The 26,907-nt window shown below is 43.1% G+C and overlaps 1 protein-coding gene across 4 annotated transcripts in view; it reads left to right on the top strand.

Annotated features, from left to right (window-relative positions):
* The window catches only part of UBAC2 (UBA domain containing 2), a 213,120-nt gene extending 186,434 nt beyond the window's left edge, over positions 1-26,686 (top strand). For all 4 annotated transcript variants that reach the window (XM_010593997.3, XM_010593996.3, XM_023553162.2 and 1 more), the window contains 2 exons: positions 4,915-5,037; positions 21,520-26,686. In XM_010593997.3, the coding sequence (XP_010592299.1) occupies positions 4,915-5,037; positions 21,520-21,627 (231 nt within the window). In that variant the 3' untranslated portion in view covers positions 21,628-26,686. The remainder of the gene's footprint in view (positions 1-4,914; positions 5,038-21,519) is intronic.
* Positions 26,687-26,907: the final 221 nt, after the last annotated feature.

Genomic DNA, 26,907 nt, shown 5'->3' with positions numbered 1-26,907 from the left:
CATACAAGTTGTTTCCACCTTTTGGCTATTGTGAATAATGCCACAAGGAACATTGGTGTGCACACATTTGAATTTTGGGTATATAGCAGTTTAGAATAGGTTCAGCTGGAAGTGACAGAAAACCCAGAATAACAAACTTAAACAAGGTAGAATTTTCTTAATATAACAGAAGTCCATAAATTGGACGCTGGTGAGACAGCTTCGTGAAGTTGTCAGGAACCCAGGCTCGTTTTATCTTGCTGTGTTATCCTTGGCACAGGGCTTCCGCCTCACTGTCCAAAATGGCTGCTTGAGCTCCAGGAAGGAGAGGAAGCAACAAAGAAGGGTACACTTCTGCCTTTAAGGACTCTTCCTAGAAATCTCATACACCCTTTCTACTTACATACTACTGATAGAACTTAGTCCACGAGGCTGCTCCTGCCTGCAAGGAAAGCTTAAAAATGTAGTGGATGTGTCTCAAAAAAAAAAAAGAGGATATGAATATTAGAAGTTGTCTTAGTTATCTGGAAACCCTGGTGGTATAGTGGTTAAGTGCTACAGCTGCTAAACAAAAGGTCGGCAGTTTGAATCCGCCAGGCGCTCCTTGGAAACTCTACGGGGCAGTTCTACTCTCTCCTATAGGGTTGCTATGAGTCGGAATTGACTCCACAGCAGTGGGTTTGGTTTTTGGTTTAGTTATCTAGTGCTGCGATAACAGAAGTACCACAAGTGAATGACTTTAACAAAGAAAAATTTATTCTCTCACAGTCTAGTAGGCTAGAAGTCCGAATTCAAGGCACCAGCTCAAGGGTTTCTCTCTGTGTTGATTGTGGGGAAGGTCCTTGTCATCAGTTGTCTCCTGGTTCTTCATTCTTGGTGGCATGAGGTCCCCCGTCTCTCTGCTTGGTTCTCCCTTTTGTATCTCAAAAGAGATTGATTCAAGATACAACCTGATCTTATAGATTTGAGTCTTGCCCCATTAACATAACTGCTTCTAATCCTGCTTTATTAACATCATACCCAAAAAAACCCATTGCGGTTGAGTTGATTCAGACTCATAGCGACCCTATAGGACAGAGTTGAACTGCCCCACAGAGTTTCCAAGGAGTGCCTGGTGGATTCGTACTGCTGACCTTTTGGTTAGCAGCTGTAGCTCTTAACCACTGTGCCACCAGGGTTTCCCATTAACATCATAGAGGTAGGATTTACAACATAGGAAAATCACATCAGATCGCGGAAGGGTGGGCAGTCGCACAATACTGGGAATCATGGCCTAGCCAAGTTGACACACATTTTGAGGCGGATACAATTCAATCCGTGGTAGAGGTCAACAAGCAATCTGTTACAGTTTAGAATTGACAGTGTATGGCTAGATATTGACAGCTCTTGGGAGTGTCGAGTCCTCTCAAGCATGAATGTGCATGAATCTTTTTATTTAGGCCTCTCGATATCCTTTAATCCAGTTTTCTGATTTTCTCCATAAAGATCTTGCAGATCTTTCGTTAGATTTAGTACCTTATAGTGTTTATTGCTGTCAGTAATAGTAACTTTTTGCACTTAAATTTTTTAAATGATCACAGTATACAAATGTTATTGATTTTTTGTCTTTTAAACTTTTACTCATTAATTCTAATGCTTTGTAGAGGCTCTTGGATTTTCTAAGTAGATAATCATATGTGAACGATGACAGTTTTCTTTCTACCTTTTTACTGTTATACATTTTCTTTCATCTCTTTTTCTGTCTATTATACTGAATTGTGTCAAATATAAGAGGCAGTCTTGTCTTTTCATGAATAATACTAAATTTTATCAGATTGTTTACATATATTTTGAGATGATCATTTGTGTTTTTTTCCTTTATTCTGTTCATATTGTCTAATCCTGAAATAAACTCTAATATAGTACATACCAATAATATTATTTTTTTTGAACATAGTTTGCTAATATTTTATTTAGGATTATTGTGTCTGTATTCATAGTTGAAAACCAGATCATTCTATAATTGTTTTTTCTCACAATGGCCCTTATCTGGTTTTAGAAACAATTATCGCAAAAAATGAGATGGGAACTTTCCTTCTTCTGTTTTCTACAATAGTTTGTATAAGATGGAGCATCTTTAAAGGTTTCACAGACTTGACCTGTAAATTTTTGGCGGGTAGATTTTTAAGTAGTATTTAAGTTTCATTAATGGCTAGAAGTCTAGTGACATTTTCTATTGCTTTTTGTAACTTTTTATTGAAGAATAACATTCATACAGAAAAGAATACACAGAAAAGCACACACACACCTATCCTTAAGTGTACAGCTCCATGAAATTTCACAAACAGAATACACGTGTGTAACCAGCTTTCTCATCCAGAACATTACCAGAGCCCCAGAAGCCCTCCTCTTTCCCCTTTGCAGCTATTGCCCCGTCAAAGGAAAACCAGTATTCTGACTTGTAACAGCATGGATTCTTTTGTTATTTTTATTCATTGCATAAAAAAGTAATCACACAGAATCCAGAAATAAACCCATACATCTATAGCCAGTTGGCTTTTGACAAGGATGCCAAATCCATTCAATGGGAAGGGAGTAGCCTCTTTAACAAACTGTGCTAGGCCAACGAGATTGCCACGTGTCAGAGAGTGAAGTTGGACCCATACCTCACACCACAGATGAAAATTAACTCAAAATGAGTCAGTGACCCAAATATAAGAACTAAAACCATAAAACTCTTAGAAAAAATATATAAGGGTAAATTTTCAAGATCTTGTTTGTGACAGTGGACCCTTGTTTGTGACAGTGGACTCTTAGGTATGACTAACACCAAAAACGCAAGCAACAAAAGACAAAAGATAAGCTGGACTTTTATCAAAATTAAAAATTCTTGAGCATCAAAGGCCTTTATTAAGAAAATGAAGAGACAACCTACAAAATGAGAGAAAATATTTGGAAACCATACATCTGATAAGGGTTTAATATCTAGAATTATAAAGAATTCCTATAGTCCGCAACAAAAAGGCAACTCAATTTAAAAATGGACAATAGACTTGAATAGACATTTCTCCACAGAAGACATGTGTGTACCCAATAAGCACATAAAAAGCTGCTCAGCGTCATTAAAAAAAATTTTTCATTAGGGAAATGCAAATCAAAACCACAGTGAGATACCACTCTACGCCTACTAGGATGGCTTTTATAAAAGAGAAAGACAGAAAATAACAAATGATTGGCAAGGGTGTAGAGAAACTGAAATGCTCATCCATCGCTATGGAATGTAATATAGTGCAGTCAAGGTAGAAAACAGTTTGGCAGTTCTTCAAAATATTAGACATAGAACTACCATACCGGAAAAAAAAAAAAAAAAAGCCAGTTGCCATTGAGGCAATTCTAACTCATAGAAACCCTATAGAACAGAGTAGAACTGCCCCATAGGGTTTCCAAGGAGCAGCTGGTGGATTCAAACCGCCAGCCTTTTGGTTAGCAGCCAAGCTCTTAACCACTGTGCCACCAGGGCTACCATGGCCCAGCAATTCCACTCCTAGGTATATACCCAAAGGACTTGAAAGCAGGGACTCAAAACAGAGACTTGTACACCAGTGCTCACTGCAGGACTATTCACAATAGCCAAAACGTGGAAGCAACCTAAGTGTCCCTCAGCAGATACACGGTTAAACAAATTGTGATATATACATACAATGGAGTATTATTCAGCCATAAAGAGAAATGAAGTTTTGATACATGGTATGCCAGGAATGCACCTTGAAAACACGCTATGTAAAATAATTCCGACACAAAAGGACAAATATTATGTGATCCCACTTATATGAAATATCTAAAATAGGCAAATACATAGAGCTAAAAGCTTATTGGGGGTTTCGAGGGGCTAGGAAACAAGGAAAATGGGAGTTACTGCTCAAGAGGTACTTGGTTTCTTCTGGGGTGATGGCTGCACAACGTGGTGAATGTAATTAACGCCACTGGATTGTACGTGTTAAAATGACAAGTTTCGATTTATGTATTTACTTGAAGTTTTGAAAGTAATCATGCAAAAGTACTTTTTTGCATTTTCTTTCTTTTGTTTAGCATTATGTTTGAGAGATTCTTCCATATTGTTCCATGTAGTTGTAATTCTTTCATTCTGACCACTGTATAATGTTACATTATATGAATATACCGTGATTATCCCTTCTGCAGTTGGTGGGCGTTTGAGTAGTTTCCAGTCTTTGGTGACTGTAAGTAGGGCCACTGAGAACGTTTTAGTTCATATCTTTGGTGAACGTGTGTTTACATTGCTGCCGGGTGTATTTCCAGGAGTGGGATTGCTCAGTCAAACGCGTCGTTCGGTTCTAGTAGAAGCTGAGGAACAGTTTTCAAAAATGATTGCCAATTTCTGTTGAATAAACTTTAGTAAATTACATTTTTCCAGAAAACTGGGGTTTTTTTTTTTTTAGAAATTTAAAGAATTTACTTTAAAAAAAAAAGCAGCAGCATTTTAAAGAGCTACTGAAGGAAGGAAACCCCTGGTTTCTGGTTGTCTGCAGTGAATTAACTTCTCCATGTCTCCTTTCCTGTCACGCCCTGCAAAGCCCTGAGCTACTAAGAATCAGACAGAGGTGGGACAGAGACAGTGAGGGCATATTTGGACTGATGTTAAGAGAGTCTGTATGTGTGCTTAGCTGCCTCCTAGAGCCAAGTTGCACGGCTAGCGTTGGCAATGTCACTTACCTTCTTTTCTCTCTCTGTGCGCCTTCTGCAGGCCATCACTTTTATCCTGTTGATTGAAGGGTGTTGTGATACTTTAGGATTTGAATTGCTTGCATAAAGCAGATAAATATAAAATTTCATTTCATAGTGTATACATGTGATTACCTTGAAAGAGACAGCTCTTTCAAACAGTACGATGGTCCTGCTCTTTCTGCCTGTGGTAAATGCGTGTTGGTCTGATTTTAGGGAGGAATGATCAATTGGAATCGTCTTTTCCCTCCTTTACGTCAGCGACGAAATGTAAACTACCAGGACGGTCAGCAGTCTGAACAACAAGCATCCCCTCCTCTAGAAGTTTCTGAGGAACAGGTAATCAGTAACACTTGGTCCTTAACGTGAACCCATGTTTTAAACTTTAAACAGTTTTGATGAACAAGACTAGAAAGAAACCAAGCATGTAAATATAAAGATTTTGATAGCAATGAAACTATAGCCTGTAACTGTGATAGAAACTTCTGGGCCTTTGTCGACTACTGTGGGTCTTAGGAGTTTGAAGAGGTATGATGTGGGGAAAAATGCATTGTGATCGCTTATTTTAGATCTGTAATACCTTATATGTACAAGAAACTAATGAATTTAATTCCCTAAAAGGGCTGGGGGAGAGGGAGGGAGAAGGGATGGGGAAGGAGTGGTGTTTCTCTAAGTATAATGTTTGTATGGTTTTAACTGTTGGATTCATGTTGATGTTTTACATATTCAGAAATCAACAAGGATGGGGACAAAGGTAAAACTGAAAAGAAAGAGAAATAAATTAGTTGTATTTCAAATAAATAATCACACTGAAGGGGAAAATTAGTATCAGTAGGTTTTGAACATAGTATAATCCTCTGTCTAAAGAAAAACGAAAAGAACTGCAAACAAATCTTACATTCTTCTTAATAGGTATAGTTTTCACTGTGGATGAGTACAGCAGTTCTGAAGTTTCATTGTCCGTATTGTAGACCTGAGCATGTGAGTGAGTCTGTTGCTCTTTCAGTAAAAGAAAACTACAAATACAGAACAAGAAAAGGCAAGGAAGAACCTTGTGGGGTCGGATTGGAATTAGAGGTATCCACATGAACTCAGGATTGAAATAACTGTGTGTGTGTGTACCTTAGCTCTGTTGGCTTAAAGGGCTCAGAACCCATGACATTTCAGTAGCAGTGGCACACCTAGTATCCAGACCTTGCTCTAAGTTCCTTTCCCCAATAAAAGAAACCAGGCCTCTTTAGAGCAATGGTGAATCCCAAGCCCCAGGTGAGGAAGATAAAGGTGACCCTGAAACAGCTTCTGCCCCGAATAGGAATGTGCTTAATAACTGATGGGAGTATGCCGCAAGGACGCTGGGGCCAGTTTGACCCCATAGGCCAAATCTGGGACACCTGTGGGATCAAATTTTGACACCAGATTTGAGCATCAAAATAAAAAAGGAAAGTAATATAATCCACTGGGGGAAGGGGGGGGGATCCCTGAGCTCATACTGATATTAATAGATAAATAATTATTTGTGTACACACATACACATACCATGCAGGGGAAAGAAAATGCTTTTCCTTTCTGTAGAATGCCAGGTAATAAATATAGAAAGAGTGATGATGGCATTGTAAAATATTGTAACCTTCATAGTAAAAATCAGTTCAAGGAAGAATCATCAATATATGAAGAATAGGATATTTATATAGTCTCAAAGTATCTCCCCACAAATTACTTATTAATTATAAAAGGAGAACACTAACTATGCAGTGGAGAGATTGGACACCATCTTGGCCACCTTATCAGAAGGGGCGTCACCAGTACTGACACAAGCAGGCCTGAGGTGCCTCCAGGTGCGATGCTGTGAAAGGGACACACCAGTTATGTATCGCAACCACAAATGCATAGCTTTCATTTAATCGTAAATAAAAGTCAGGCAAAACCTGTTTGAGGAACATTCTATAAAATGCTTAGCCTTTATTCCTCAAAAATACCAATGTCATGAACTGTTACAGATTAAAGGAAACTATGGAGACATGATAGCTAAATATAATGCATAACCTTGGACTCAATTCTGTACGGGGAAAAAATTTTGGTGCAAAGGACATTTTAGGGTCAATTGGTGAAACTGGACTGCAGATTAGATTATTATTGTATAAGTGTTAAATTTCTGGAATTTGGTCTCTGTAACTGTGGTTAGGAAAGAGAATTATCCTTGTTCTTAGGAAAAACACACTGACGAATTAAGGGTAAAGGGATGTGATATACGCAAGCTACTCTCAATGGCTCAGGAGAAATGTGGGGGGTGGGGGCGGGACAGAGAGAGAGAAAGCACCTGTGGCAAAATAACAGTTGGTGAATCTGGATGAAGGGTACTATTTGTGCAATTTTTCTAAGTATTTGAAATTATTTCAAACTAGAAAGTTTAAAACATATTTATAAAAGTTTAAAGCATTGTGATAATAATGCTTTGCAGTGTGCTTCCTTATGTGTTGTTATCTTCTCATGATATGAAACAAAATCAAAACCAGCCAGGCCATGTTGTTCTTGTTAGGTGCCATCGAGACAGTTCTGAGTCATAGGGACCCTCTGTGCAGCAGAATGAAACACTGCCTGGTCCTGCACCATCCTCACAGTCCTTGTTATGCTTGAGCCCATTGTTGAATCCACTGTATCAATCCATCTCATTGAGGGTCTTCCTCTTTTTTGCTGACTGTCTGCTTTACCAAGCTCGAAGTCCTTCTCCAGGGACTGACCCCCTCCTGATAACATGTCCAGAGTACATGAGACAAAGTCTCGCAATCCTTACTTCTAAGGAGCATTCTGGCTGTACTTCTTCCAAGACAGATTTGCTTGTTTTTTTGGCAGTCCATGACATATTCAATATTCTTTACCAAACCATAGTTCAAATGTATCAATTCTTCTTCAGTCTTCCTTATTCATTGTTCAGCTTTTGCATGTCTACGAGGTGATTGAAAACACCATGGCTTGGGTCAGGCACACCATAATAACATCTTTGCTTTTTAACACTTTAAAGAGGTCTTCTGTTGCAGATTTGCCCAGTGCAAAAAACTGACCAATGAAAACCTTATGAATCCAAGCCATAGCCTCCCTATCTTCTGACTCCAGAGTAGACAGTCAGCTTTCAGACCCACAGACCAGTCTCGGCCACAGAGCTCTGTCCTGACTCTTTTCTGGAGCTCAAGAGGAGCCCCTAAACAGGGCTTCCACTGCCACCCCTGGATTCAGCCACAATAAATGTTTTTGAAAGAAATCAACTTAATGTGCCTGATGAATTCTGCCAGCCCTTTCTCCCTCCTGTAGTTGGTCAGCTCAAGCTGATAATTTCAGTAGCTCTTCAGGATTGCGAGGCGGATTGTGGAGCCACAATTCTTTTTATCCACCTCCACTAGAGAATTTCTAGAAAAAGGTTATTCCCATGGATAAGAAAATAAAACCCCGGAACTCTACATTTGTAAGAGCTTTATGATAACAGGTTAAAAAATATGATCATACTCAAATTCAAACGAAAAGAAATACCAAGTTCTGTTATATTACTGTTTACCTGATTGGGGAGTGAGTCACATTCTTCACAGGGCAGCCGTTAACGATATGAGGTATTTAAAGGTGAGATAGTTCTTAGTTGTGGCACTTTGAAAAAAAATGTCAAAGAGTGAAAACAAGAAGAATGTGTGTTATTGCAGTCTTTAGGATTTTTTTAATGAATCATTTGTCCATCATCCTCCGAGAGTGACAGCAGTGAGGTTAACTTGTTGTCAATATCAGTTTAAAACAGCAAAGATGCAGAGACATCAAAGGTTGTATTAAGATAGGCTTTCTTACCTGTTGTTTTTTTTTAAATCTTTATTTTGTGTTTCTTGATCATCTTGAAAATGGTAGCTAGGCCCTCCTTGCATTAAAAACACAAAGCCTTCACTGGTGTTATTTATTATGCACATCTTGACATTCCTTGTGGAAGGTGCTATAAAAAAAAAAAAACCAAACCCATTACCATTGAATCAATTCCGACTCATAGAGACCCTAGAGGACCGAGTAGAACTGCCCCATAGAGTTTCCAAGGGCACCTGGTGGATTCAAACTGCCGACCTTTTGGTTAGCAGCTGTAGAACTTAACCACTACGCCACCAGGGTACAAAGGCTGTAAAAGGTAAAAAAAAAATAATAATAATATTCTTTCCTTCAAGATGTTTACAACCAAGTTCAGAATTTACAGTTACTGTATAATCTCTTGGGTAGTTTGGGGTAGTTTGTTGATGCTAGACTCTATCTAAAATATCATTTGTCAATAACATATTAAAATAGCTTAAATTAACAAAACTTTTTAGGCTTCTCAGTTAAGTGTGCTTGTATTTTCTTTATTTAACGTCAGCATCAGGTAATTTTAATGCATTTAGAAACTTAATAATTCTGTAAACCAAGCAAAGAGGTGCTCATTTGAAATAAACAAGTACATTAGAAATTTTGGTGGATCAGTTCAAGTGTTTTAAGAAAACCTAGTAGATAGGAAATGTATCTATGTGTTTTGAAAACAATGACTGTTTTCAGAAAGAGTGTGCATCCCTTCTTAAATCCGGTCATGGTCTAACACGTGCTCTCAGACATTTTTCCCCACCTTTTGTTTTGGCTCTTTGTGCTGTTGTTAAGTCTGAGTTCTTCTTCAAATTGTGTTCCTATTTTTCTTTATTTTTTGGTAAATGGACTTAGTACCCTTGCTAGTTCACCACCCCTTGAAGATGCCATCCCTGCTCCTTTTAAGAATATGCCAAAGCCAAGGGTCACACAATAATGTCTTTTTAAAATAATCAAATGTGCTCAGGTATCTCCTACCTTAAAATAAGTACATCCATTGTTCCATTTCTCTCTCCTTTTTTTTTTTCTTCTCAAGCAGGGGTTTTACCCTGTACCTAATATTCAAAATTAACAAATAATGAGGTTTTGTTCGTATTTTTATTTTTAATCAAAGAGAAACAAACCTTATCAGCCTTGTCTCTTTTAGACCTTTCCCAGGCTTGGGAAATTACCCCCCGGTGTTCACTCGGCGGGGGGGCCACACCGGTAAAATCCAACAAGGAGTCGATTCCAACTCATAGAACTGCCACATCGGGTTTCCCAGGCCGTAATCTTTACGAGAGCAGACCCCCGGCTCTTTCCTCCCAGGGAGTGGCTGGTAGATTAAAACTGCTGACCTTTCCGTTAGAGGCCGAGAGCCTAACCATTGCACCGTCAGGGCTCCTTAAACCGAACCTAGGAGTTAACAAAAGGAAGATAAACACAAATGCTACAAATTCAGATTCCCTCTCTTCTAGCCATTTCTTTCAGTTACCAACTGTCCGCTCAGCGCCAGGTAAGCACTGCTGGCTTCTGGAAATACAGAGATACACACAGCTGAGCCTCCTGCCTTCAGGGAGTTCAGAGCCTGGTGGAGGGAGATGGGTACCTAGACAGCTGTATTAAAGTGTTATAAATGTACTGAAACTGAGAAGGATTGCCAAATGCTGTGAGGGTTAGGGGCAGTGACATAAAGATGGGGCATGGTGAAAGAATGTATCAGATTTGGGGAATCACAAGTGGGCGAGGTTGGAGTGGAGGGTGACTGGGCGGGGGCGGGGCATGCACCTGGAGGAGAAGCTGGATGGGAAGGAGGCAGGACAGGTTCACCAATGGCCTTAAGTATATGCAGTACAGTGGAGCTTCACTTCTATACTGTAGATATTCGGGAGGATTTTAAAAAGGAAAGTAACATCATCAGATTTCCTTGGAGATTGGACTAGACATGGAGGAAGGGACCTATTATATATATAGTTTCTCTCCTCCCATCCCTGCCCAGGAAGCATGGCACAATCTGAATGCTTACAAGATTTTTATTCTGACAAGATATGTTACAGCTTAGTAACCCTACATTTATAATAGATAAGAAACATTGCGTGGATTGTATTGATGTCCTCTGAAATTTCAGCTAGCTTGAGTGAAGACAGGGTGTTAAGCACACAAGACATTTTCAGTCCTAGCTAATGCATAGCAAAATGTGTTTAGTGTTAAAACCTAAAAACCCACTGCTGTCGAGTCAATTCTGACTCATAGTGACCCTATAGGACAGAGTAGAACTGCCCCATAGGGTTTCCACGGAGCGGCTGGTGGATTTGAACTGCTGACCTTTTGGGTAGCAGCCAAGCTCTTAACCACTGCACCACCAGGGCTCCATGTTTAGTATTAGAGAATCTAAATCTTAGTGAGGTTCTCTTCTTTCTTCTCATCTTCACCACTGTCTACAAAAAGCCTACCAAAACTCCAAAATACTTTATAAAAAATGCCCTCACTGTTGATGTGTTTTGACACACACGTTGAACTTCGCCTCTGAATATTTATAACTGCAATGAGTTGGCTTTTTGTATGACTTGAACGTTGTCTGTTTTCCTTGGTGGGCTGTAAGCTCCATGAGGACTGATACCGTGTCTGTCTGCCTTGTTCCCACCATACCAGCAACACTCAGAGCAGAGCCTGACCCACAGAAGGTGCTTCAACAGGGGCTAGAGAAAGGCTGCATGTGAAGGTGTGGTCAGTGGACTTCCCTTTCAGGACACTTGTTTTCATTTAAAATTTTGATAGAGGGTAGAACTATGTCAGATCTTCCAGCTCTAACTGTTGTTATTGTTGTGTGTCGTTGTGTTGATTCCAACTCATAGCATCCCTCTAGGACAGAGTAGTCCTGCCCCATAGTTTCCCAGGCTGTAAACCTTGGCAGGAGCAGACTGCCACATCTTTCTGCCATGGAGTGGCTGGTGGGTTTGAACCACTGACCTTTCAGTTAGGAGCTGAGTGCTTAACTGTTATGCCAGTAAGGCTCCGTTTCTTTACCTGTAACTATAGTATAGTGGAAATGTGCTTTCTAACAAATCTGTTACAATAAAATAATAGGTGGCAATCAAATAATTAACCAATTTTTAGTGGGTGCCTAATCTGCTTGGAAGGAGCCCTGATGGCGCACTGGTTAAGTGCTCAGCTGCTAACCGAAAGGTCGTTGGTTTGAACCCACTAGCCGTTGTGCAGGAGAAAGATGTGGCAGTCTGCTTCCTTGAAGACTACAGTCTTGGATACTCTATGGGGCAGCTCTACTCCATCCTGTAGGGTTGCTATGAGTCAGAAACGACTCAACAGCGACGGGTTGGATTCTAATCTGCTGGGTACTCCAAAAGATATAAACAAAGAAACTCATTCAGCCTTCACTGAGGGCCTACTAAGTTCCAAGCCCCGAACACATCCAGAGTGCAAAGATGAGGGGTCACAGACCTGGCTGCTCAGCAGCTCAGAGCCCAGGTAGGGACATAAAAATAACAAGCAGCAGTTTGTTCAGTAGGTGTGATAAAGGGAGTTGAGAGGTCCTGAGAAGGAAGACAAGGGTCAGATAATAGGGAAGGAGAGCCACACTGACCCACAGCATCTTACAGGGTGATCTTGCATCAGGGTAGGGGGCAGGGTGGGAGAAACAGCTTGCCCTGGTGTAGCAAATAATAGTTATAATGAAGAAGAAAGAAGGGCAAGCCACATCTTTGCATAACCCACCACGCCTTCTAGAAGGCTTCTTCTAGAAGGGTGTGCATGTGACCCCGGAAAGTTGTGTGCCACCAGTGAGTAACTGTCTGGGAGGCACCTTTCAGGTGGGTATCAGTTTTTACTAGTGTCAGAATTTGGGAAGTAAGAACCAAAAAAACCTTATTGACACCCTCAGCTAAAGGGAAGTTAAAGAAAACCGCAGACTTATTTGAACAAAACAAGCAGACGAGTGCTTCACTGAAAGGAGTTTTTCCAGTTCTTGTTGGAATGAGTGTCCTGCTATTCCTAATGCCAAAGAGCAGTTGAATGCCAAAGTGGGATTTCATTAGCTTCGCTGAGTAAGAAGTACCTGGAGATACTAGGGAAACAAGAGACATCCATCCCAAATCAGAAGATACCATAAAAAAGGAAAGGGAAAGTGTTACAGATTTATCTCCATCTTTGTAAGTTTCTTTTCTCTTTCAGTGTTCAGTGTGGTGTCTCTAAAGAGTGTCGTATAGGCAAAATGTCTTTGATCATACTGTTTTGGAACATGTTCAGATGACCGTGACAATGGCAGCATCTATTCCTGTAACATTTCACACACCTTGAATTAGCCAGCCATAGAGCTGTCAGGTCACTATGAGTCAGAATTGACTCGATGGCAATGGGTTTTTGGTTTTGGAGTGCCGTATCATATTGGTGCGCTTACACATGGGCCATTGACACCTTGTGGTTGAGGTGCACCTGGACAAAAATCAGTTGGTAGAGACACACTGTGCTCCCTGTGGGCACAGAAGACACTAGGACGAACGCGTTTTCATCCCAGTGAGAAGGCTAAGCTGGAACTGGCTGTTGCTGCAGTACCAGCCTCTCCTGGATAAATAGGCGGTAAATTAAATGTCTCTGATCCTTGTCTCCATGAAGTCAGGCTTTCAATTATGGAGAACAGGCGTCGGAGAGGCCGCGTTTGGGTAACGTTAGTTTTTATGAATAAGTAGATGTGGAAGACAGGAAAAGCGTAGCACCCGCTTTGGATATAAACCCAAGTATAGCTGGTTTCTAAAAGAAGTTAGAAGGAGCTCTGGTGGCGCGGTGGTTACACGCTCAACTGGTAACCCAAAGGTCGGCGGTTCAAACTCACCAGCCACTCGGCGAGAGAAAGATGTGACAGTCGTCTTCCATAAAGATTACAACGTTAGAAACCCTATGGGGCAGCTCTACTCTGCCCTTTAGGGTCACTAGGAGTCAGAATCGACTCGACAGCAGTGGGTTTTGGGTAAAAGAAGTTAAAGAAAAGGCTGTTTGGATTTTTAGGCTAGATTCCAAGATGAGCCGTAATCTAGTGGCTTGTTGTGAACATTGTTAGACAGAAGCTTTCCTGTGACGCACAAGCAGAAGGAAGTACTCTACTTTGAAAAGGAGAAGGAAAGGCTTTTGAAAAAATTGCTATGGGACATTTTTAAAGTTTTCCAAATAGATTCCTGCTAACCCAGTCAGCCCAGTACCGAATGAGTCAGTACAAACCTTACTGTTGTCTCCACTTAAGTCAGAAAATGTCTGCATCTTAGCATGTTCTTCTGAGGAGTTCTAGGTATTTCACCACCTTTCTCATTTTGTCCTCCAGTGTTTATTCGTCTCCCTACCCCTACAAACTGCCAGCTCCCCAAAGAGTTTCCATCTCTAAACTTACACACCTTCACATCCAGCCCTTCTTTAGTCACTCCTTCTCTTGCCCCTTCTCATACCTTCTGTGTGTCAGGCTCTGCGCTCAGTGTTGTTGGTGGAGCGGGAACAAGACAGACAGACATGGTCCCAGCCCTTAAAGGGCCTGCCGTCCACCAGGGAAAGCAGACAACATACAAATCACATAACAAATACCCAGCTCCTTGCAGTCATTTAGTGTAGGTCCGTAACACAGAGGAGATAGTAAATATTTGTTTAATTAATGCATTACTGTACTTTAATGACTTGTTTTAAACTGATCATGATGTATTTTTATCTTCTTGGTAAAATTAGATCAAAAGTTTTTACACTGGAAATTTCTTTTCACGTGGATGTTAGGTCTAGTCAGGCTCTCATCCCAACGGCTAAACTAGAAGACAGGAAACAGCCCGCAGGGAAAATTAATTCATTTAGGCTTTCAGTGTGACTTAATGTGTTTTTTGCCTAAAAGATGTACCTCGGATCAGGAGGGAGGTGGCCTGAGTATCTGTGAACCAGTTACCATGGAGCCGACTCCAACTCCTGGCAACCCCACGTGTGTCAGAGTAGAACGATACCCCTAGGTGTTTCAGTGGCTGATTTTATGGAAGTAGATCAGCAGGCCTTTCTTCTGAGGTACTTCTGGGGAGACTCAAACTTCCAACCTTTTGGTTAGCAGTCAGGCACATTAACCATTTTACCACCCAGGGACTCTGAGTATCTGTAAATACCATTATTTATATAGTCATCAGAATTGAGTATTTGCTAGCATTTATAAAGATATAAAGTAAAAGGTATTTCTAAGAGTCTTTAGTATGGACATTTTGTTAGAATTTTATCCTCACCTTTGCAAAAGAATACCTTTCCTGTCTTTCTGACTTCATTTGGTCCTACCACGTTAGTTTTCCTAGGCCAGTTCTTGTTTGTCATTTAAACATTAGAGGTGTATAGGAAAAGTCGCCCTTCAGTTTTTTAGTTGTGGCTATATTTCGCCATGGCTGTATGGGTATGTATATTTAGCTGTGGAGCCAATCTTTAATTGGGTTTCCTGTGATCTGGAGGGGAGGATGGGTTTCTCCATGATGGCAATGACCGAGGTTCCAGAGGTGTGGTAGCTTCTCTGACCCAAAACTCTCCTTTCAGCCTTCTGTGCTGGCAGAGGCCCTTTCTGAAAATGATTCTGTATTTGATCGTTGCAAAAGACACATAAATTCTTTTGCCAACAAAGATTATAAACCTAGAGATGTAGAAAGCATGCCAAAGTGAATGCCGAAAACAAAACTCCAAAATTTTAAAGGTATTAGAATGAGGGTGGTTTTATTGCATCGTCAAAGTCTCTGAACTGTTCAGAGAGAGGGATTGTCACATACATAACCCAGTCACATTTAAAAGAAAATAAAAAAACCCATTGCCATCGAGTCAGTTCTGATTCATAGTGACTCTGTAGGACAGGGTAGCACTGCCCCATAGGGTCTCCAAGGAGCAGCTGGTGGATTTGAACTGCTGACCTTTTGGTTAGCAGCCAAGCTTTTAACCGCTGCACCACCACGGCTCCAGTCACATTTAATTAGGATAATAATTATCATAAGAGGTAACGTATATTGAACACCTATTATGTGCCAGTCACTGTCCCAGGGCTTTCATGTACATCTCTCTTACCTTCAAGACTGGAAAACTAAGAGCCAGAGGCCTTCGTCCCACACCTGAGATCATACAGTGGATACGTGGCCGACTGGGATCCGACTACAGAGCTCACGCGCTCTCTACCATCGGAAGGGGTCCCCACTCCCAGCAAAGATCGCACTGCTGATTTCCCTGCACTTCAGTCAGATCAAAGATGGCTGCTAGCCTCGCCTTTATTTTTATTTTAAGAACTGTGAACTTCTGCTACCTGACTACACATCGGCACAGGCCCCAGTTTTATCTCTCTGCCATTTGAGTACAGGATTTCATAACTCATGTACTAGGCCTTTCGCACTGGAGACACAGTGAAATACACTAAGATTGGCCAAGTTGGGCCTCTCTGAGCAGATAAATATTAAGGTTAAAGCAGTAGTTTTTTAGTAGCCACCAAAGAGAATCACAGATATCTGCTATCTGTGTTGCTAGGTTTTGCTCCGGTGAATCTTAGAAACCACCTGAAGAAGGGACAGCAATAGAGATTACACAGCAGACTTGCAAGACTTGTGGTGTCTCAGTTCAGTCAGCCTGCCTCTAAGGACGGGAACCGTTACCTCGTGACTTCTCTTCACCCTCCTGATCTTGCCGGCTGATTATTATCCACGCACCCAAACTGGTACAACCAGTGAGTTACAAGAAAAACATGCAATTTCATTTTTTTTCTTGGGTGTTTACAATTCTGAACTCTAGGGCACCCTTTCTTAGCATAATTATTTGTTTTTTTGTTTTTTTTTTTTTTTTGAAGAGCTGCGTTAGCACTATTTCTACTTAGTAAGGTTTTTATCTGATAAAAGTAGGTTAATCAACAGTGAAAATTATCTAATCACACTTGTCTTCCCGCCCCTAAAAAACGCAGAAAGCTCAGAAACCAGTTTTGACTAAAGGAGCATGAATGCCAGCTTTAAAAAGGTGAACAGCCAGCCTCCTACAAGTTTGCAGCAACAAACACTCTCTTCAGCGAAGACCTGTGAAAAGCCTGGCTCAGTTCCCAAAGCCAGTGACAGCACACACGTGGTCATTTGTGTTTGGGAGAGAGAGTGGGCACTCAGAAGGAAGCCTCGAGTACAAAGAAAGCAATCCAAGGTCTGAGTGATTTTTCCCTCTCCAGTGGGGAGAAGCGCTGCATGTTCCGGGCTCTTCACTGCAATTCATGCTGCTGGTTCTGCCTTGGTCGCCTGCGTGGCACCAACACGTCATCAGCGACTTCTGCATGACAAACCAAATTCATAGGCAGCAGAAGGGAAACGGCAGTACCAGGTGGGGGGTGTGGTCTAGCGCTTCTACCTGATATCAGCACTGAGTCTAGGTTTGTACTTTATCAGCTCCAAAGCATGAATCATGATTTTCCAAACCCCCAAACTACCAACTATAGACAACGAATAGGTTTCTTCTTGCGGGCCAAGTGCAAAGAAGCAGCCATTCTTTAGCTATGCCTGAGATACTCAGGACAACCAAAGGTTAAGGATGGTAAACGTAGCGTTTTCCATGCTATTTGAAGGGATTAAGAGTGGCCAATGCGTTTGGCGTCCTTGGTGTCGTGTTCACGAATAGCAGACAGAAAGTAGAGCTAACCAACTCCTGATGGGCGTAAATTATCTCCCCTAGAGAAATGGCCATTCATCTGGAAATAATTGGAATAAACATCCTAATCAATCCAAGATTAGAAATAACCTAGTAAGAGTACATTGGTGAGGTTTTTTCCTCCTCGTTGGCACGTGTCCAACACAAGTCCTCTGACGTCTCTCGCTGTGTGTACTGACTGGGTGTAGAGAAAAGAAGGGGAGAAATACTCAGTTTGGAAATGCCCCCAAGAAAATGGAAAAGTGTGAATACTGAGAATTAGATGGCAAAATTGAAGTTTCATGTGTGGCAGAAGTCTAAAATAGCTTATCAAACATGACTTGTGAACATTAAAAAGAATGTTGTGGTCTGAAGGCAACAAAGTAGTCCTATTAACAGCATTGTCACCAAGACATTTGACATTGGGTTGCCTTACAAGGTATGTCGGTGACATGTGCAATGGATAATTAATATAAAGTGGGTTGGCACCTGGTTAAAAATCTCTAAAAATACTGATTAACCACTTGACAACAAAGGGAGGTCTCTAGTGAATTCTGGGCTCTGTTGTTGATCTTGCCTTGCCTTTGACATTTTCATTGATAATCACTTGAATGAACTGTAGAGGTTTCAGAAACCCTGGTGGCGTAGTGGTTAAGTGCTACAGCCCCTAACCAAAAGGTCGGCAGTTCGAATCCGCCAGGCGCTCCTTGGAGACTCTATGGGACAGTTCTCCTCTGTCCTGTAGGGCCACTATGAGTCAGAATTGACTTGACAGCAGTGGGTTTGGTTTTTGTTTTGTTTTGTTTTTTTAAATCAAATTTAGGGATGATACAAGTTTGAGGGAGATTACTAACATAGTGAACAACAAGAGTATTAAAATTCAAAATGATTTCGGTTGGTTAGAAAATTATCAGATGAAATTTAACAGATGCGTGTAGTCCTATACCTAGAAGATTGAATGTAAGCTTACAGGGTGGGTTTTGAGAAACATGGCTTGAGAACATTTTATGTGAAAATGTTGTTAGGTGCCGTCGAGTCGGTTCGGACCCATAGCGACCTTATGTACAACAGAAAGAAGCGCTGCCTGGTCCTCCACCATCCTCACAATCTTCACCAAGTCTGAACTAACCGGCCACCTTTATGTGAAAATACCTGGGGGTTTTTAGGAGGCCCCAGCTTAGCAAGAGCCACCACCAGTAGGCTGTAGCTACGTGTACAAGAGCAAGCACACACTCACGTACACACGTGTGTACACTAATAAAGCATTTTTCTGCCATAATAATTGATGTTCAGGATTGAGACTGTGGGAAGGCAGTAGTTTCCCTGCCCTTTACCCTATTCAGACCATGCCAATAGTATCGTACCCAACTCTGGGTGCCATATTTTGAGATGCCATTCATAAATGAGAAAGCATTTAAAGGAAAGAAGTGGGATTGGAAGGTGCTGGAGACCGAAATGTGGCAGTGAACAAAAGTAGCCCTGGCTCTTGTACTCAAGGAGTTTACCATACGACGGTGGGTAGAAACCCTTAGTTGTACAAATACAAGTAAAAATCACAGCTGTAATAAACACAGGATGGAGAGGTAAATGGTGCCACCAGGACTTAATCTGGGGATCCTCTTAGTCTGGGAGACATGGAAGGTCTTCCCAGGGAAAGTGGCGAGTGCTCTGAGGTCTGGCGGATGAAGAGGAGTTAATCAGGCCAAGAGCAAAGTGGAGAGCTTGGAGGCAGAGGAAGTAACACTGTGAAGGTGGGGGCATGCATGGCGTCTGGGGGGGTCTGGAGTAAGCCCAGAAAGGGGGTAGAAGATTGGCCTGAAGAAGCAGAGAGATGAAGGGGCGGAAGGAGTGAGGCTTTCAAACACTAAAGTACTTCTGCAGAAAAGGGTACAGGGTTGTTCTGTATTATTTCAGACAGTGAAATTGGACCTTCAAAGTCCCAGAGGGGGCAGTTACTGAGAGGCTGATCTCTGCTCCTTTTGAGGAAGAACACCCATTTAAAGAACCAGAACAGCCTTCTCCTGTCCTGCAGCGATTTTGGGCAGTGAGAAAAGAATGTTCAGCCAAGGCTGATATTCTGGAAAAGGGGTTTCTTGCCTCGGGAGAGAAATGAAACTAGAAGGTTCCTGCCGTGGAGCCATCCACCCCATCTGGGGCATGAAGCTTGAATCCATATGCGGGCACCTCACAGTCTCGCAGGTGCGAGTCCTGCTGCCTCACACTTGCTCTCCTTTTCACAGACACAGACCATGCCCATGTCAAATGTTTGTAACCACAGCCCACCACATGCATACATGTAAATATATAGAACTGAAATAAAGTTTTATGGAGAGAATACTCTTACTACATGCATTTTTTTAATCCAGGTCTTTACCCATTAAGTATTCATGGCTCACCACTGATACGGATCACACACTTCAGTTTGAAAAAGTGAAAAACTCACTGAGAAATGTTTTCTGGATTCCCTGTTTCCTCTCAGCTGCTTTAGCCTTTCCCTGAGGCTCTCTGAGGGAGGAAGGATATAGGAGGCTGGCCCTGGGTGAAGCAGGAGAAACTACCCAACTCGTCCACTCCTCTCACCTCTTCTCCTCACACTGCATCCTCTTCCTCTCCCTGCCAAGTCCTTCCACTCACCAAAGTCCCTCCCGTGCCCCCTGTGTCTCCTTCAGTACCCCCAACAGGGGGAGGAGAGGCAATATTGGGCTTGTTCTCTTCTCTGTCTAGCACCAAGTGTGTTATTTTCTATAGGGAAGGAAAGAAAAACTCCAATTGCTGATTTAAGTCTTTAAGTCAGTTCACAAAAGTCTTTAACCCATACAATGCTGAAAATCTCTCCTGTTAGAAGAGTATTATTTTTACTGTATTATTGCAAATGTGGTATATGTCAGTATAAGTACAAAAAAGTGGATTCCTCTGGCAAGCCTGGGGCCATAAGTATTCTTGTAATATTTTATGTAATAGGAAAATCGATTCCAAGCAACCAGGTTATGAATAAACTTGAGTAGTGCTGCCTATTTCAGCATTAAAGGCTGCCCGTACAGAAGTACAGGAAACCTGTGTGTTCACAGATTCAGGATTTGTGGTCAAAAAAATTCAAGCGTGGTCTTCCCTGTGTTAATTGCTTTAGCTGCCTCCTTTTGGTGGCTGCTACCCCAGGCTTGGCCCCGCTTTTGCACACGGCCCCTGCTGCTTGTAGAAGCTCCAGGCTGGGGGAGAGAACCTTCTGGTCAAACAGGATCTTAGCAAATGTTGCAGCTGTTAGAGAGATATGAGCACCCCAGAGAAGTTCTCTGATGATGTGTTGATAAGACCTTACAGTGCATTTTTAGCATCTGTGTCTGCCAGCATCAAGAATAGAAAGAACTCTAGATGGTGCCCGGCTACAACTGATGACTACCCTGCCTGACAGGAGACACAACAGAGAACCCTGAGGGTGCAGGAGAGCAGTGGGTTGCAGACCTCAAATTCTCGTGAAAAGACCAGACTTAATGGTCTGATTGAGACTAGAAGGACCCTGGAGGTCATGGTCCCCAGACCTTCTGTTAGCCCAAGACTGGAACCATTCCCAAAGCCAGCTTTTCACACAGGGATTGGACTGGACTATGGGATAGAAAATGATACTGGTGAGGAGTGAGCTTCTTGGTTCAAGTAGACACATGAGACTATTGGGCAGATCCTGTCTGGAGGGGAGATGAGAAGGCAGAGGGGGACAGAAGCTGGCTGAGTGGACACGAAAATAGAGGGTAGAGAGAAGGAGTGTGCTGTCTCATTAGTGGGAGAGCAACTAGGAGTATATAGCAAGGTGTATATAAATTTTTGTATGAGAGACTGACTTGGTTTGTAAATTTCACTTAAAGCACAATAAAAATTAAAAAAAAATAGAACTTCAATTGTGCAGTTGTCCGCTTGTATATGGAAACGTGGTTTTCCTGAGGCATCCCTTGGGAATCAAACGTCACACTCAACAAATGTGGCAGGTGGTGGAGTGCGGGGCTGCTGCTCTCAAGGCCTTGCCCCTGCAGGACTTGGCGGATCCTGGCAAGTCACTGGACCTTTCTGAAGCCCCATTTCCTCATCCATCACATGAGATAATACGTATATATTGCTTATATATTGTAAGCCCTGAAAAACAGTTATTTGCTATAATCTTTTAAACAACAGGTTTCACGCTGAAATGAAAATCTGTTTTGTTTTTTAAAATAGGTTTTGACCTTTCCCACAGATGACCTTTTTGACCTTTCATGTGTGAGCCCCAGAGCTGCCCGTGAAGACACTTCTGGGGCTGGCAGGTTAGATCTAGTGTTGCCAGCATCATCACGTTGTTGGCTTCTTTGCTGTTTCCAGGTTGCCCGGCTCATGGAGATGGGATTTTCCAGAGGCGATGCTTTAGAGGCCCTGAGAGCATCAAATAATGACCTGAATGTGGCCACCAACTTCCTGCTGCAGCACTGACCGTCCTGAGGCCCCGCCACAGGGACAAGCCGTGCAGTGCGGAGTGACAGCGCTGCCACATCAGCCGGGGAGGACCACACACTCTCAAGCAGTGATGTCGTCATGGGTAAAGGTGGCCCCGCTGCTTCGCTGCCCATAACTACAAGGTTGTCTCAGTCCATAGTATCAAAAATAAGTTTGCCATTAAATTAGCGTGGATTTTCTATCTTTATTTTTCTATGGGGTATTTTCCTTCATGGGGAGAATCATCACCTATTCCTAATGCGTTTAAATTAATGCATTATAATTGCAGATTTCTGTGAGCAGTTAACTAGCACTCTGGGAGGAAATGACTGCTTTTGTATAGTACTCTTAAGAGGGAAAGGGGTCACGTTTCTCCAGAAAGGACGTGACAGATTACTCAGTATGGACTTTTGTAATTGCTATTTTTTTCTCAGAAAGCTTTTTAGATTGTTATTGTCTTCCTAAGAGCTCAGCAGTACATATCTGTCGCACACAGTGACGTCAGGGGCCTCGGTGCCAACTGAACCTCACTCCATCTGCATTGTTCCAGCCTGCCCCAGTCTGGGGAAGTTTTCCCTGCCCCTCCTTACTTCCATTTAAAAAAACAACAATAATAATAAAGTACCCACTTGAGGTTCTGGAAGACTCCGTGAAACTTAACTGGGGTCAGTTTGCTCAGAGTATCTAAAGGCAGCCACTCCGCTTAGGGGGTGAAATGGGACAAAGAGAACAGTGGGCTCCCTGGAGCAGTACGAGAGCCTGAGCAGAGTGCTAGGTGCTGGCCCCGAGTGGTCTGACTGGGTTTTCACCTTTCTGCCCAGCTGCAGGGCTACACTGCCTGTCCCTTACTATTCACACCAGCCCATCTGGAAGCAGGTTCTTCCAAGGACCTGGAGCATTGCTTGGGATCAAGGCGTTAGGTAGGGTGGATTACAGAGTATGCCAGTCAGGAAGAGAAAGGTGGGCAGTTAGGAGATGGGCTGAAAATGAGCATTTAAAAGAGCTAGAATGCATCAATTATCAAGATTTAAGGAAATTGTGCAACTGTTGTGTTCTGCAGAATGAGCAGAAGTGTATCAAATTGATGCAAATTTAGACCTGTGTGTTACAATAAAGTTTTTAATGTGTTTTACTTCTCAGTATTTTTTGTTAGATGTAGCCAAATGATTTTGTTCTAAACTGTATTTGCCACAAAAAAAAAAAAAAAAAAAAAAATTGCCAGACTGTTCATATTTCCTTGGTGGTTTTTGTTTTGTGAGAAGCACTTGTGTTCCTGTAAGTAGGACTGGCCCCAGAACATCACTAGGTCAGTGGTCTTACCAGGCCAAAACTTGGAAACTCAAGGGTCGTGAGCCACCTTCATAGGCTCATTGGGGCCATAGAGCTGCTCGGAATAGGCGTTCAGCCAACATTCTGGAAGCCCAGCTGGCCTCAAGCACAGGTGACTGACTTGAATCTGCAGTTGAATTTCTCCATCCCAGGTTATAAGGAATAATTGGTGGGAATGGAGATTGCCTTGACCAGATTCACTGACCAAGGATGTGGTAAAGAGAAACTGAAATTTCTGTTACCTCTGAGATAAATTTAAATCCATCCTCTGTACTTCCTGATGCAGAGGGTCACAGGCAACGAACAACCCATATCCAAAAACGCAGTGTCTCTTATGTTCCTTCTCACGTTGAGCACCAGCAAAGTAACACCAAACCAGGGTCACAGTTCTCACTCACACGAGATTTCCATTGCTTCTCTCCCAGAGGATGGGGAGCCAAAGCCTCACGGTATCACTATTGACAAGGTGTCGATTGAAAAGGATTAACCATTCAGCAGCTCCTGTTTGTCTTTGAATCCGGACTCCCTTCTAAATGCAATTACATTTCAGAGACCCTTGTCCTTTCGAAAGGAGCCTTCGTGGCCCTCTAATTCAATTATTTTACTTTAAAGGGTAGAAAGTCGAGGCCTGTGTAGCTGATGTAACCAAAGGGCACACACCTAAATGGTGTCAGGGCTGGGAGACAACCTCAGGGTTTTTCCTGACTTCTTTCGCCCTCTTTCCCAGTTCCTTACAGCTGCTGAGGCCTCTCCTCGCCGATCATGACACATTGTTTCCCATCCTGTTTGTGCACCTGCCAGCCTTTCTGTGCCTTCATCACAGCCTCAGGGTCAGCCCTTCTTACCAGTCTGGCTTGTCACTCTTGGACACCTTTTCTTTGCCTGATTAAGGTCCTCATCCCCGCCCACTCTGGCTTCCTGTGACACTGAAGGGAACTCGTTTTCCCTACTGCAGGACTTTGAATACCTGAGAGCACCCACAGCTCATGCCTGGACACCCAGAAGTCTTTCAGGCTGATGGGGCCCCTACGAAGGAAAAGCTTTGTATTCCATGCACAGAGATGCCTGACAGAGGGGGGCGCCAGAGAGCCACTTGATTCGGTTTCCTAAGGTCTAGACAAGATGGTTGAGGCTTTTGGTTTTGTGTAAATGGGTAACAGATGGGGCTAAATTTTCAAGTGAGCAGATTTCGCATTGTGAGATGAGACGAGGAAGAGAGGCAGAAATATCTATGACGAACCCCTCTCCCTTCCCAAATTAAGGAAAACTTACCTCTGAAGTCTAATCCATAAATCTAGACTGAGTTTAGGAAGGTAAAGTTTTTAGGGAAATTGAGCATAAAAATATGAAAGCATTCCAGTATCACTTAGAATGTTTTCTTAGCCCCTGAGCTTATAATAATATGTACCTATAACAGTTACTATTAAATTGAAATAGAAACATCTAGAACCATAAACCCTAGAATGATTTTGTTTTCTTTTAACCAGATAGCTTAAGTCATTTTGAATTTTGTCCGAGTCAAAAGGATCTGTTCTGCACTTCACAACCCCTAGCCCTGTTTTTTAAAGAGTTAGACCAAGAACATCAAGACAGGCTTTCTAGCTCAAGCTAAAATTTTAGTTCTGAAAATGAGATCTTAAATGTAGGAAGAACTACCAGAATCATGTGAATTTACTGGCCTGCTTGATATAGCAGTAACTAATGGAGAAATAAACACCGATAGTTCAGTTCTGATGGTGCCACTCATAGGGACTTGAGGCAGAGGGAATGGGGCAGAGTGGGCATGGTTTGAGAGCGTAGGGGCAAAGTGGTCGTAGATGTTGGAAATCCGTCTGAGAAGAGGCAGGGATTAGAGAAATAGATGGCAAGCCCTACCATAGTGATAGCAAAGAGTAAATTGGATGACTGGGAATATGGAGGGAGGAGAGGGTTAATGGTGGAATCTTAAGGAATTCTTGCATCTGGAATAGAGGAAAAGAGCCAGAGGTAGGAAGAGAATCAGGCGAGGGCAGCACCGTCAGGGGAGGTAAGAAAGTCAGGGGTGGTCGGCAGTGGCTGGGAGTAGTCAGTGCTGGAGGGGGAGGTCACAGTGGTTCCAGCCCAACGATGGCAGACTCTGTGGAACAAGAGGTGGAACCTGAGTACAAGTGAGAAAACACTTGTATTGGGCCACCTCGTTAACGGCAGTATTCCGGTCTGCTGAATCTTCTACACCATGGGAATTGCAGAGGTTGTAGCGATTTAGGAAGGAGCCCTGGTGATGTAGGGCTAAGAGCTCAGCTGCTAACTAAAAGGTCAGCGGGTGGAACCCACCAGCTACTCCACAGGAGAAAGATGCAGCAGCCTGCTTCCGTAAAGATTCCAAAACCAAAAACCAAAGCCACTGCCGTCGAGTCGATTTCGACTCATAACGACCCTGTAGGGCAGAGTAGAACTGCCCCGTAGAGTTTCCAAAGAGCGCCTGGCGGATTCGAACTGTGGACCTTTTGGTTAGCAGCTGTAGCACCTAACCACTACGCCACCAGGGGTTCCTCTGTAACGATTACAGCCTTGGAAACCCTATGGGGCAGTTCCCTCTCTCCTATAGGGTCTCTATGAGTCAGAATCAGCTGTACAGCTATGTGTCTGGTTTGGTTTAGCGATTTAGGTAGGAGTGCAGTCAGTACCAAGGAGCTCAGCTCGCTGGAGGCACAGTCCCCTCCTAGTCTCTTCAGGCCAGCCCACAACTTCCCATAAAAGCTGAGTTCTGCGACCTCCCTGGGATGTTCTGAGCTGTCCTCAGAGTTGAGTAGACAGAGAGGAAAGGCGAGCAGCCCAGATCCTGAGGGAGGAGGAGGATAGAGGGTCTTAGACAGAAATGTACACCAGCATCTAGTTACCTGGAGACCCAGCCTGGTCCTCACCCGAGTACACAAGTAGTCTAGGAACTCTGGGATTGCTCCAAGGTCAGGGGCAGGGGGCTTTCCCTGAGCAGTGACGTGGGTATCCCGGGCCTCCACCTTCGCAGCAGAGGAAAGCAGAGCGGGGCGGGTTGCAGTACTGCAGTGTGGCCCGGTATCCAGTCACTGACACTAGAGAAAGCCTCGAGTCCCCACCTCTTAGCCCACAGGCATGAGAATTCTGTAGTCTGACCCCTACTCTGCCAGACTGCTTACAGCGCCGCTGCTGATGCGGCTTCCTCAGGTGAGGCTGAGACCCTTTCTCCTGCGCGTAGTGTCTCCCTGTTCCTGAATTTTGACATTCACAGGTCTGTAGTGTGTTTGAACTAAAAGAACGTGTGTCTAGTTTAAGCCCATGTTTTACAGGTGAGGAAACAGGGTCAGAGAGGCATGGTAATGTGGCCAAGGTCACAGGGGTGACAGTGATGGGCTTGCTCTCCTAAGGGTCCCTGAGCCCCTTGAATCATTGTAACCCCTCCCCACATTTAGCGTCTCTCACTGTGGTGTCCTCTGGGAGGGGGGGAGTCCCCTCAGCCCCTTGCCACCTACAAAGAGAAGGAGGAGAAAAGGAAGTTCCGTCTCTGTCCAGCCTTCAGAATTACCCCTTGGGCTGTCCAGATTTCCTCACAGGTTTTAGCTCTGACCAACAGCGGAGCGTCTGTTTTATCCCCTGGTGTAGACTGGCCTCCCTGCTGTCTGCAGGAAGAGGGAACCTCTGAGGGGTGCTGCAGGGGAACAGTCTCCAACAGCACAAGGACAGGCTTTCTCCCTGTGGCACCAGAATTTCCTCTCCAAACCCATGAAGCCTACCAGAAGCCATATCCACCTAGCTCCCCCCGGCACTGCCCTGCTGTTCACAGATGAGAAACTGCAGGTGGAAGGAAAGCTAGACACCTAGAAACTAGAGGTGCCCTCCTACCACTGCAAACCAAAGTTGAGGATGGTGTCCCCGTGACTTCCTAAGATCAGGTCGGTGGGGACTCAGTGTCTTCTAAGATTAAATTGGCAT

This window comes from Loxodonta africana, chromosome 23 (genome assembly GCF_030014295.1).
Source record: "Loxodonta africana isolate mLoxAfr1 chromosome 23, mLoxAfr1.hap2, whole genome shotgun sequence".
Classification (NCBI taxonomy): domain Eukaryota; kingdom Metazoa; phylum Chordata; class Mammalia; order Proboscidea; family Elephantidae; genus Loxodonta; species Loxodonta africana.
This window is presented reverse-complemented; position numbering and strand designations above follow the sequence as displayed.